This window comes from Strigops habroptila, chromosome Z (assembly GCF_004027225.2).
Source record: "Strigops habroptila isolate Jane chromosome Z, bStrHab1.2.pri, whole genome shotgun sequence".
Lineage (NCBI taxonomy): Eukaryota > Metazoa > Chordata > Aves > Psittaciformes > Psittacidae > Strigops > Strigops habroptila.
The window spans coordinates 39,208,241-39,222,033 of NC_044302.2; the positions used below are offsets into that span (position 1 = coordinate 39,208,241).

The 13,793-nt window shown below is 40.8% G+C and overlaps 1 protein-coding gene across 5 annotated transcripts in view; it reads right to left on the reverse strand.

Annotated features, from left to right (window-relative positions):
- The window catches only part of SRFBP1 (serum response factor binding protein 1), a 79,658-nt gene that overhangs the window by 4,529 nt on the left and 61,336 nt on the right, over window positions 1-13,793 (reverse strand). For all 5 annotated transcript variants that reach the window (XM_030512090.1, XM_030512087.1, XM_030512088.1 and 2 more), the window contains 2 exons: window positions 2,135-2,216; window positions 181-916 (listed from right to left, as the gene is read on the reverse strand). In XM_030512090.1, coding sequence (XP_030367950.1) covers window positions 181-916; window positions 2,135-2,216 — 818 coding nt within the window. The remainder of the gene's footprint in view (window positions 1-180; window positions 917-2,134; window positions 2,217-13,793) is intronic.

Sequence of the window (13,793 nt, forward strand, 5' to 3'; positions counted from 1 at the left end):
GTGAATATGAAAAATACATGCCAAGAAAGCACAAGACGACTGCAGAATAGTTTATATGAAAATGTTCTAAACTGTAATTGGCTAAAATCCTCTTTGGTAAGGGCTACTAAAAATCACAACAATCTATATTACTGGGAAGGAGGGAGGGAATGCAGAACTTAACAATGGGAAAAGGTTTACCTTCTCTTTTGAGATTTCTGATTAGAGGCAGACAAAGAACTGCAGAACACTGATTCTAGCTTGCTTGCTTTTGCATGTGCCTTTCCTTCTTCCACGATCAAATCTTGCTCTGCCCTAGGCGCTGTGTTGTTTTCTTTCTTCACTGTGTTCTTCTGAAGTCTATCCTCTGCTTTTGCTGAGGGAAGATCAGAAACTGCTGCTATCTTTTTCTTTCTTTTTACTTTGCCAATGAAGAAATCGTCATTGCTGTCACTGTCAGAATCTGATGACTGGTTATAAAACCTCTCTTCAGTACTATCATCAAAGTATTCCTCTTCATTAGGATGTTCCTGGTCTCTATCATCATTAATTTTTATTGCATTTAATTTGTTCGAGCTTGTATTTTCTTTCCTTGTTTGATAGCCAAATTTCCTTCCTGCTTTATTCTGGCCGACTGCTTGCGTTTCTACCGCCTGAAATGAAGATTCTTCTGGAACATATGCTCTCTCCATTTTTACAATTTTCTGTTCAGATTCACTCTCACAAGGTTCTTCAGCCACCCCATCAGTTTCTATCTTCATACTATTTTTCATTTTGTGTTCACACCTTTGCTGTTTTTGAGCTAGTTTAAGAGCCTGCTCATCCAAATTGCTATTGAAATGTTGCGCTGATTTAGGCTCTTCTTCTGACATAGTCTTTTTCAAAGGAGTGGCTTTGTCTGGGTCCTTTCTTGCATCCTTAAAAGCTTTTACAGCAGCTATACAAGGGACAGAAGAAAAATCTTTTGTTGCAGCTACATGAGTTTACATTATTTTAATATAATAAAATGCTTTTGCAAGTTAAATATGTTGTATTACATATACAGATTTGGAATGTCCTTAGTAACTATTTACTGAACACATGGGACAAGAAATACCTTAGAGTGAAGCTGTGCCAGGGGAGGTTTAGACTGGATATTAGGAACAATTTCTTCACCAGGAGGGTGATCAGGCATTGGAACAGGCTGCCCAGGGCAGTGGTGGAGTCACCGTCCCTGTAAGTGTTCACAAACTGTGTAGACGAGGCCCTTAGTGACATGTTTTAGTGGTGGACTTGGCAGTCCTGGGATAAAGATTGGACTTGATGATCTTAAAGGTCTTTTCCAACCTAGTTGGTTCTATGATTCTAAAGATATTCCAGATACAGGGTCAAGAAAAGTCAGGAAGCAAACAGGAAATTATCTGCAACTGAATACACTGTTAAACTTGGGTTTAACTGTGAACTCCTCCACCAGCAAATAATCTGCAGCTGATAATCATGTTTATTTAGGGTGCTTCTTTGCATGTAAAAACTGCAAATAGTAAATAAATTGCCCAGATATAATTAAATTTAAATGGGTATTTGACATGTTGTGTTAACAAAGTAACTTTGTGACATTATTACTTGTACCTGACCCTTTTAAACATAGATTTTAGTTGGAAAAAATGAGTTTAAAGAGAATAGGAGATAACCTAAAGAACCAGAAAGATTCCCTAAGGATTCTGGGGACAGTTTCCAGGGAAGTTTAAGGAAGTCACTGCAAAACCTTTTAGCTGCTTTTGGGAACTCAGCTGTAATGCTCCTTTTGCCTTTTTATAGGCATGTTATTGTGCTCACTGCCAGTTTAGTCTTATTTAATTTAGAGATACTCCATTATATCCATTCAATTTTTAGAATTTTTTTAGTTCCCATTATAAGCCCTGTTTATAAGGTCTAATACCCTTAAACGTCATACAGCATACCATCATGAATAAATCCATTTTAATCAATATAAATGACTACAAGCTTGTGACATCTGGTTCACTGCAGCTAGTTATGATATGCTGCATATGGTAATTACTGGAGAGGTTATTCACTTTTCTTTTTATACCGGTTGTTCATGTCAGGAATATACAGGAACAAGGTAATGCACCAGTAAGCTACTGAAGTCATAAGCAAGTAATATAGTATTTCATACCTTTAAGTTCAACAAATCTGGGTTTCAAGGTGGGGTGTGTTGCAAGTCTTGCAATGGCTCGCTCTGTTGCAGTACAGTTTGGCTTTACGAAATGAATTCAAAGGCACAAAGTCAATAGAACGGTGGATACTTATACAGGTCTGTATCAGTTATGCTACAATACATACTAATGTGATTCTGGACTATTAACAAGACGAAAGGCTTATGACACTGTAATATTTGAATATTTCTTTTTTTCATTTTAAGTGAGGAAAAATGGGACTGCTCAAATATTGGCAGAAAGGTAACACACATGTAAACTTGTTATTTCTCAGGTACTGAATAGAAGTAACATGATTTTTATTTTAAAAGCATAACAGACATCTTTCAGAGCTAACACACTGATTTTACATTCACCGTTTTTTACACATGCAAAGCCAATTCATGAACCCACTGAATAAAGAACATAAAGAAGACATTCTGCACGAAAGAATACAAGCAGCTTGCAAGAAGTGCAGTATGAATACAATGAAAGTAGACAAAATGACATAGCAGGTACTGAAGAAATATACACTAAATGTGTTTTAGAGGCAATGTCTAACCTGATCTTTAAGACAAACAATCCTCAATTTGATGTGGTAGAATACCAAAACTTTTTAGACTAAGTCAAAGAACAAGTATGATCTTCATGCTTTAATCTGAAGAAAAAGGAGAAAAGTAGGAATTGCTTCCATGTCTGACTTTTCCTCTTATATATTAGAAGTCACATTATGGTATGGCACATTACGAAAGCTACCTCCTTTTCACGTTAGTGTCATCACTCTGCTTAAAGAACAAAATGAGAGGTATCTAAGACTTTTCCAAAGACAGCTATGTTGTCTTTTCTTGAAGGGAGGAAGAGGAGGTGTAACAGGTTTGTAAAACACAAACTTAGCAGGAAGATTTCTTTAAGCCTCCAGTGGTATTCTCTGGGAGAGAGGAAAAAGACACACCTTCCTCTCTTCCTTCTACCGGTACCATAATGGATATATTTCTAAATTGTTGCTACTTGTGATTTGAGATATATGCTACAGTAAGTACCACAACAGAGGCCACATGAACCAACAGAGGATGAGCCTCGTGAAGAACTGGGTAAGCCCCCCACGACCCAACCTGAGCTGATTTTGGTGCCCAACAACTCAGCACAGCACGGTGCCTCTCCTGCTCTCAGCAAACTCTGCACATAATGGAGCCCAAGTCACAGGTATGTAAACGGCAGGGAATAAAGGATGGAGATTTTACAGGCTCTGCCCAGGGATGGAGATAACTTTCTCCGTAATGGTCAAGATGATGCTGTGCTTTGGATTTGTGACTAAAGCATTTTAGAGTTGATAATGTAGAGAAATGAAGGATATTGATCAACTTAGCATGACTGACTTTGCATAAGTAGCTATATGTGCTCAAGCCTTAGGCTGCAGGCTGTAAACTTTCACCTAGGTATGTTGAACTTTAACCTAGTTAAGTAAAAGGAGGTGCCAGAGCTGGTTCATGATGGAATATAAGGAAGTGAGGAAGGCCACTACACTTGTCAGCTGAAGGTACAATCTTCAAGAGGGGACCCACAGAGGAGCAGGAAGACCCCAGACCTTAATATTAGCTCTGGCTGGAACTGTCACAAGAGGGTGGGTAATTTAGATTATAAGGGTATAATTGCCCTTACATGGTTTTCTTTGTTTGGGGTGACTCTATGGAGGCACCCAGCTCGAGCTGTTTCTTAGCGCTGTAGCGAAAAACTGATTAATCAGAGTCTACTTGAGACTCTGCTCAGGGACTCCTAGTGTTGAGCTGAAGAGGGAAAAACATGCATTGAGTGTGTGTATGTGTGTGTCTCTGGAGTCAACACGGAGCACCCACTGGTTCACTAGAGCCACCCACCACAAAGGGACTACGAGTCCTAATGGTTAAAGTCTCAGGTGGTATGAATGTGACTCCCTGATTGAGTGTGTGACGAGTCCTTTTTCCCTAACATGTAACTTACCAATATTTTAGTTACTGCTGAGTATTGCTTGCACAACACCAAGGCCTTCTTTGTTTCTCACTCTGCCCTCCCAACATGCAGCCAGGGGAAAGGAAACACACCTGGGACAGCTGATCTGAACTGACCAAAAGGATATTCCATTTCGTATCAAGTCATGCTCAGCAATAAAAGTTCAAGGAAAGGAAAAGGAAATGGGGCATGTTTGTGGTTACGGCATTTGTCTTCCCAAGTAACTGTTACGGGAAACGAAGCCCTGCTTTCTGGGATGCGGCTAAACATCTAGCCGCTGATGGGATGTAGTGAATTAATTCCTTATTCTCCTTTGCTTGCACATGCAGTTTTGCTTCACTTATTGAACTGTGTTTATCTCAAGCTACAAGTTTTCTGACTTTTGCTCTTCCGATGCTATCCCCATCCTGTAGGGGTGGGGTGAGTGAGCAGCTGCTGCTGGGTGCTTAGTTGCTGGTCAGGGTCAAACCATGACACAAACACTATCTAATACATCAGCAATGCATGTTTAAAGTGTCTGATTTGCTTGATGTAGGAATACTCAGTGGGGAATCTTACTTGTCTGCACGTGCATTTTCTTCCAGCCAAATTATGCCATTTAGTATAAACTTATGTATTCACTGCATAAGGACAGATGGACACTTTGTGCCCGCTGCTAGTACAGGACAGTCACTTTCAGTGCTTTGGTCTGAAGGAAATGGAGCAGAAGATGACACTACAGCTACAACAGAGCCAGTACTTCTAAAAGCAAAAACATTTAATTGGTTTGCAAAATGTAAATCTTGTTCGTCAACCAATGCAAAGCAAATATTATTTTTATTTCTTCTGCTGTAGTTCTAGAGCCCACAAAATATACACAGGGTGTGTCCAAGCATATTTCATATTTGAAGTGCAGAGCATCTGACAAATCTAGTACTCTCCTTTCTCCTCAATTCTCTGCTATTACAATGCTATTTCTCCAGGTCAAGAAAAACTGGAAAAATATTTCCAGTGTAGACTGTCTACAGAACCATGAACACTGGCCAGAGGAGATGGGTCAAAAGATGGGTCCATTTCCAAGGGCTACAGAGTGGCTTACTTTTGGGCTAGCCTAGCTCTGAGAACTTGAAATCTGAATTTTGATCCCCATGTGACAGTGCTGCACGCTGCCACCAGATTCCTGGGACAGCAAGCTCACATTTCTAAGATTAAATGGTATTTTCTTTGGAGATTGTTCTGTAGCTGGAAAATCTATTTCTGAACTTAATTAATATACTTTTTCCCTCAGCTACTTCCTGTGGGTTTTGAAAGAATATATCATGAAGTTCAGAAAGCAGCAGCAGCTTCTGTGCAACATCTGGTGTCCTTTAATTTGAATATTTATAGAAAGGGTTTAAGCATATACATGCCAATCCATATGGAATAACCACATTTTTTCCTTATAGCAAAATACTTCACAAGAACTATTTCACACTGATAGACAGTAGCCAACAAACATACAATATGACACTCACATTCTTTAAGATTTCCTATTTTTCTGCTTTTTGGCACATCCAATGCTCAATTTATTTTTCCTTAAGTATTTTCCAGTATATAAGAACCTTGGCAGAAAATAACCGTTAATAGAAAAACGTCAACTATAGTTACAGCAAGAACACCCTTTCCACCTCCTCCTTCCCCCATTATGTTTAATTATGAAGACACTGGAATCATACACATTTATTCTTACATGTTCCTGTTACTTCTTGTATTATTTTGCACTATATATATGTTTTTTCTTTTTTCACCCATGAATGTCCTAGGTACTTTCCTTAGGAACTCATTCAGTGTGCAACTGACACACTGCGAAGTGAACAAAGCAACTGAGTAGTATACAGTCACACTTTTCAGTGAAAACTTGCAGGTTACATACAGAACCACTACTCAAACTTTATCTTGGTAAGTGATGTATTACTTCTGTACATCGCAGTAAAGATGTCTATCTATCATCACTGATATGTTTCATTAAACTCCATGTGGACATTTAACTGAACTAACTTCACTATCTGTATTTTCAAATCTCTTAAAATGAAAACAAACCAAAACTGCATAAACAGGCATTCTTCATCCTGAATAGCAGATGTGCTCAGAGAGGAACAAACCTCAAAACACAACTTGTCAGTCATAGCATAATAAAGCAGCAGCTGATTAACTTATTCGTGTGCTAACACACATACAAATGCTGTACAATGTGGCAATGATTGGGAAGAGAATGGACATTACAAGCTTTCTAAGATAAAGACAGACTCACAAAGCAAGTTTTGAGATACAGAATGGCTCTGAGAGCTGGCAGCACTGGATAACCAAAAAAAAAAAAAAAAGGCAGCATGATGGAAACCTCAGGCAGAAGTTGTGTGGATAGTACCTGTTTCATACAACCACAGGTGATTAAAGTGAGAAAAAGAAACTCAGTGTCTCGGAGCCTTGGGGCAGGAGTTGAAAGGGATACCTTGTTAGCATGCTTGAGACAAGAGAGCTTTAGGAAAAATTAAAGGTCAGAAATCTGGGATTAACTTGGGAACATGAAACGGAGACTTCAAATCATTGGTTCATTCTGATTACCCTTCATGTCCAAATCTACTTTTGTTCATACCTTCTCTTCTATAATTGTAATAAATAAAAGGAAAAAAAGGCCAGTCTGGATGGGGCTTTGAGCAACCTAGTCTAGTGGAAGGTGCCCCTGCCTGTGGCAGTGGGCTTGGAACCAGATAATCTTTAAGATCTCTTCCAACACAAACCATTCTGTGATTCTATGATTCTAAAGAGCTCATACTTCTATCCTTCAACTGACTTTTGTATGAAAACAACAACAACAAAAACAATCTTGTTGCTCACCAGCAACAAGATTGCTACTAGAAAAGTATGTCACTAGGAAGACTACTACTAGAATTTCAGCTAGGTGAAAGGACGGTGCTACTTGTAATGCTTGGTGGCCCTGCATCTGTCACTTTCGATCATCGCTCAGTTATTTTAATTAATGACATGCAAATAGAGACATTCAGGTGCCCCACTAACAAGTACTCACTACATGGCAAAAGCCACAACACAAAAAGTAAACTTGAATCAAGTCATACTCAAGTTCCTAAACTAACTGTAAGTGCAGTTTAATGCTGAGTGTAACAGCCCGATCCTAAGCAAAAAAATAACAGTGATAATGCTAACCAGGGTAAGCATAAAACCCCATAAAATAACCCCCAATTCTGGGCCAAAACAAGATGTCATCGCAATACCCTTTGTAGAAGCTTAGAAGAGGTGTCTCTCTACTTAAAAAAAACAACCAACAAAAAAAACCCCAAACGAAAAGCCCGACAGAAAACCTGTTAATCCACACGTTCCTCCTAGAGATCTAACTAGTTACAGCTGTCCTTCGTAATAGCAGATGTGGTTAATGTGGAGTCACAGGGTGGCTGAAGGTGCCAAATCATGGCTGCCACCCAAGTCCATCCCATGACCTCATACTGCTTTGGAATACAACCCTGGAGAAAAGTTACTTTCTGACTGTGAAATGCTGCTAGCTCTCCCCCTTCCTTTACATCTCTGAGACATACAGCATATGATTTGTGGCTATCAGACATGATGAATATTTTGTTATGAGAGGCAACTGGTTAATGCTATCACTCGTGGCAGCTCTGTTGTCTCTCTGCACCCAAAAGCAAGAGATTGTTTGCTGTGTCTTGCTTTGACAATAGAAGGATGGATCAACTAGGGGATGCAGTAAACTGGCCTCTGTTAGATATATCAAGAGTTTAAGTGTGAGTGGTTCTCCCAAAAACAGAAATAACAGAGAACAATCCCATAGTATACAAAGGAGAGAAACATCAGCACTAAATGCTTCAGACTCTGCAATGGAAATGGACAGCCCAAACCTGCAAGATTTATAATCAACTTTTACTCAGTTTTTACTCAACTTTCCCAATTTTCCACATAACATCAAAATGATGGTACAGTTGTTATGAAAAAGTAGTTTACATGCCTAATTAGCAAGAAAGGTGAGAAGTTCTTACAGCAATTAATTCTGCATGGATCTTGGGAAATCATGCAAGTTTCAACACTTTTTTATTGGACTATATAGAGTTTTTAAAATAGACTGATAAAAAATTTCCAATTGAAGGTAAAATGTATGTCATAACAGATCCAAAGCCTTTGGAAAAAACCTCAGCAGGATAATGTCTTGTAAGAGAACAAGAGCAGAGAAACTGGAAAATTTCTTACAAACATCAAGATACATTAGTAATCCTGAAGTCCTCCTTGGCTTCTTGTTTATTATTTTTTTCAACCCTTGCCACAGCTTATACTAATATATGCAGTTTTCTGTTATGGTGGTAACTCAACCATGAAAATATTTTGATATTTATCTTTTTTATCTTGCAACCTGTGGTGGGTTGACCCTGGCTGGAGGACAAGTGCCCACCAAGCTGCTCTATCACTCGCATCGTCAGCTATGCAGAGGAGAGGAAATATAACAAAAGGCTTGTGGGACAAGATAAGGACAGGGAGAGATCATTCACTGATTTCCATCACAGGAAAAACACACTCGACTTGGGGAAAACTTAATTTAATTTATTGCCAATCAAATCAGAGGCAGGTAGAGAAATAGAATCTAAATATTAAAACACCTTGGCTTCACCTCTCCCTTCATCCCTGGCTCAACTTCATTCCCAAACTTTCTACCTCCTCCTTGCCAGCAGCACATGGGAAAGGGGAATGGGGGTTGCGGTCAGCTCATCACACATTATATGCCAGTCCTTCCTCCACAGGAGAGGACTCCTCACACTCTTCCCCTGCTCCAGTGTGGGGTCTCTCCCATGGCAAACAGTCCCCCATAAACTTCTCCAACGTGAGCCCTTCTCATAAGCCGCAGTCCTTCATCAACTGCTCCAGTGTGGGTCCCTTCCACGGGGTGCGGCTCTTCAGGAACAGGCTGCTCCAGCGTGGGTCCTTGCGGTGTCTCAAGACCTGCAGCAAACCTGCTCCAGTGCGGTCTCCTCTTTCCAAGGGGCCACAGCTCCTGTCAGGAGCCTGCTCCAGCGCAGGCTGCTCACGGGGTCACAGCCTCCTTTGGGCATCTCCCTGCTCCTGCATGGGGTGCTTCCTGGGCTGCAGGTGGAATCTGCTCCACCATGGATCTCCCTGGGCTACAGGGACACAGCTGTCTCTGCATGGTCTGCACCATGGGCTGCAGGGGAACCTCTGCTCTGGCGTTTGGAGCACCATCTCCACCTTCTTCACCTAGTGAAGAAAGGCCTTGGTGTCTGTGGAGCTGTTGCTCTCACATATTCCCACTCTCTTCTCTGGCTGCAACTGTTCCTACTCAGTAACTTTTTGCCTTATTAAATACATTATCCCAGAGGCGCTACCACCATCGTGATGGGCTCTGCCTTGGCCAGCAGTGGGTCCCCGACTTGGAGCTGGCTGGCTCTGGCTCTATTGGACATGGGAGAAGCTTCTTGCAGCTTCTCACAGAAACCACCCCTGTAGTCCCTCTGCTACCAAAACCTTCCCATGCAAACCTCATACACAGCATTATGGAAGCTGAAGACCCATAGCAACATGGTGTACTCTGGACAACCTGCTCATATGCAGAACTGCACACAATAGAAGGCAGAAGTCTGGAGAACCTAGCTGACCTTGCATTGACAGTATTAGCACTGTCAATTCATCACTGACTTCCCCAGACTCTTGAATCCAGCATATGGGGACAGCGCAACACTCTTCTAAATATTATCAAGGTGCTTACACTGCCCTAACTTAATTTGTAGGTCTGGACCAAAGCTATTCTTTTCCTCATAATTTGTTCACTTGGATTTACCTACACTCTGACATCCCATTTGGCTTGTCTTTTAACAAAAAGGAATATTAAGTATAAACTTGCTTCTATCATAGTCTCCTCTTGTTTAAAGATAAGAATTTCAAAACAGGCCATAAATTCAAACAAAAAACAATTTCTTGCTGTTCTTTGCTGCATGCATGATGAAAAATACCTACTATCCAAGCATCTGAAAAAGTTCAAAGGCTCTTTAAGTAGCCTAGCACTTTACAAGTGTTAGAAGACCATATTTAACTGGAACATAAAGAAGTCAGTAAAATGCTCTGGGTTATCCTGTCACAACTAATTTAGCCAACTGCACAAGTGTGAGGTAAATGCCTATTTTTCAGATTGGTAAATGGTCAAATTGAAATGGAGTGTTTCATCCCAAACTACCACAGGGAACTACAGAAAAGCTTGGCATAAACTCCAGACCTACCCAAGTACAAATCATGTACTTCATCTTCTAATTCTTTCTTTCTGCTCTTTATGCATAAAATAATTCCTATGACTGTTTCAAGAAAGAAAAGTCAGAGCAAAAAAATCCAGAATAAAGCAGGCATGGATTCTTAATTATCTCCTCATGGAGAACAGTATAAACTCTAGATGTAAGCTGAAAAAACAAGAATTGTGGGGCAACACAAATGCTAACTCTTCTTTACTTCTTCCAGGGCTAGTAACAATATGTGTCTATACTACTCTTTGTACAGTTTGGCATCCCACAAAATCAATGCACACATTTTTTAAGAAAAAAAATGTTAACTTCTTAAGGTTATGCAAGAGAACATAAAGGAAGCACTGTTCCAACTCCCCCCCACAGCTGTACTCTAACTCGTTGTGGCTACAAGCACTGAAACCGCTGCTGGCCTTTGAGAAAAACTGAAGCATGTTGAACATTACTTTATGCTATGGAAAAAATATGTCTATGATGCGGACAAATCGTACTGAGAAAGTAAACTGGAAAGCTAAACACGACAAAACAGAAACCCTGAAATAAAAAATGTACTTCAAGGGGAAAAGAAACAAAATGCATCTTGGATAACAGGCAGGAGCTGTGACCAATACAAAGAGAAAAGCCTTTGCTACAAAATTCGCATAGACTTTTTCAGAGAACATAATGAAATTTGGAAACCAGGTTATATATAAATTAGTTTGACAACCACTATATATCAGATCTGAAACCACAACTGACTTTTGCAGAGAAATGAAGTCGACAGATCATTTGCTAGTAACTGGCCATCTAGAATGAGGGTCTAGGGACTCAAAATAGGCAGCTGTTTATTTACTCCAAACAAGGAATTATGCTGGCTAATCTCAAAATGAAATTTGAGACAACCACTACTTGGGAAAACATAATTTTAGAAGTTGATATAGTTTGCTTCACTAAGAGGAAATCCTGCCTGACCAATTTGGTGGTCTTCTATGATGGAGCCACGGAACTGATGGACAGGGGCAGAGCAGTTGACGTCATCTACCTGGACTTGTGCAAAGCGTTCGACACTGTCCTGCACGACATCCTTGTCTCTAAATTGGAGAGACATCAATTTGATAGATGGACCACTCGGTGGATAAAGAACTGGATGGATGGCCGCACGCAAAGAGTTGTGGTAAACAGCTCGATGTCCAGTTGGAAAACAGTAATGAGTGGTGTCCCTCAGGGATCGGTGTTGGGACCGGTCCTGTTCAACATCTTTGTCGGCGACATGGACAGTGGGATTGAGTGTGCCCTCAGCAACTTTGCCAACGACACCAAGCTGTGTGGTTCGGTTGATACGCTGGAGGGAAGGGATGCCATCCAGAGGGACCTGGACACGCTTGTGAGGTGGGCCGATGCCAACCTTATGAAGTTTAACCAAGCCAAGTGTAAGGTCCTACACCTGAGTCGGGGCAATCCCAGGCACTGCTACAGGTTGGGCGGAGCAGAGATTCAGAGCAGCCCTGTGGAGAAGGACCTGGGGGTGTTGGTTGACAAGAAGCTTAACATGAGCCGGCAGTGTGCGCTTGCAGCCCAGAAAGCCAACCGTATCCTGGGCTGCATCAAACGAAGCGTGACCAGCAGGTCAAAGGAGGTGATCCTGTCCCTCTACTCTGCTCTTGTGAGACCTCACTTGGAGTACTGCGTACAGTTCTGGTGTCCTCAACATAAAAAGGACATGGAGCTGTTGGAGCAAGTCCAGAGGAGGGCCACGAGGAGGATAAGGGGGCTGGAGCATCTCTCCTATGAAGACAGGCTGAGAAAGTTGGGGCTGTTCAGCCTGGAGAAGAGAAGGCTGTGTGGAGACCTCGGAGCAGCCTTCCAGTATCTGAAGGGGGCCTATAAGGATGCTGGGGAGGGACTCTTCCTTAGGGACTGTAGTGGTAGGACAAGGGGTAATGGCTTCAAACTTAAACAGGGGAAGTTTAGATTCGATATAAGGAAGAAGTTCTTTACAGTGAGGGTGGTGAAGCACTGGAATGGGTTGCCCAGGGAGGTTGTGGATGCTCCATCCCTGGCGGTGTTCAAGGCCAGGTTGGACAGAGCCTTGGGCGACATGGTTTAGTGTGAGGCATCCCTGCCTTTGGCAGGGGGGTTGGAACTAGATGATCTTAAGGTCCTTTCCGACCCTTACTATTCTATGATTCTATGATTCTAAATGAGAGCAGAAAGACAGCGCAGACCAACAACACTCAGGCAGTGCTACAAGCCGAGCAAGAAACAAAACTCTCCAAGTTCACTACAACCTGAATGCATGTGAGCTCCTAAGATCCAGCTGTGAATCATGGGTATGTCCAAAAACTGAGTGGAAGCACATGGTTGTAAATAAATTGGAGAGACAAAGGGATGAGCTCCATATTATTAAAATCATGTAATGGGCCAAGAAGTTCACAGTATTCTGCCTTGGATGAACCTGAGAAGTTTCAGAATTGAGATATCCACCAGACTCCTTATGAACCCAATTTGATGACAAAACTCTGTTCCAAACTTCCAGGGATGTAATCTTGAGACATCCTTACAATATTTCAAGTAAAACAGATGCTAAAACCTCAAATTATCACTTATCAGATGCAGCCTGGTACAGCACCACATATATAAGCACATATGAAAGACAGTTTAGAACAGAGAAAACAGACATACTTCAGATCTTCAAATTTAAAACAGAGGCAAAGCTTCGAAACCAGCTAACATTTAGAGCTTGAAAATGAAGCTCCTATTTAATCAGGTATATTTAGGTAATTTATAACTTAGAGAATTTATTCCTACCAACAAACCCTGTCTTGCTCAGAACTTCACATTTACAAACATATATATCATAGATACCCATATATAACTATTGTCAGGTGTCAATGTCTTCAGATAAAACTCTTTGGAGAGATGTGTTTCAGTTCAGAGCACTGCTGAAGGATCTAAATATCCTTCAGGGATTTGATGACTTAAAGACTTAACAAATGCCGCACACGCTAACCAGGGGTAAGCAATGTTATAATATGCTATTCAAAACAAGATTGAGTTTCTTGGCATACCACATTGCAATTTGTGTGCACAACTGAAAACAGATTTCTTTTAATCTATATGTTTTTCAGCCACTTCCTGAAAAAGACAATGGAAATACAAATTCAGTTCACCAAAAAAACTATTAAAACATCTGAGACAAACATACCAGTTCTTTGGCACCAAAATTTTCCATCATTAAATCTATTGAGGGAGTATATGCATGCAAAACTTACTCTAATGATAAACACATGTCAGATATATGGAAGCCCTGATATTACTTGAGCATATCAGCAGATGATAGATTTAAAATAAATGGAAATCCTGGATGTTCACATTTTAGAGCAGGTATTTCTGTATG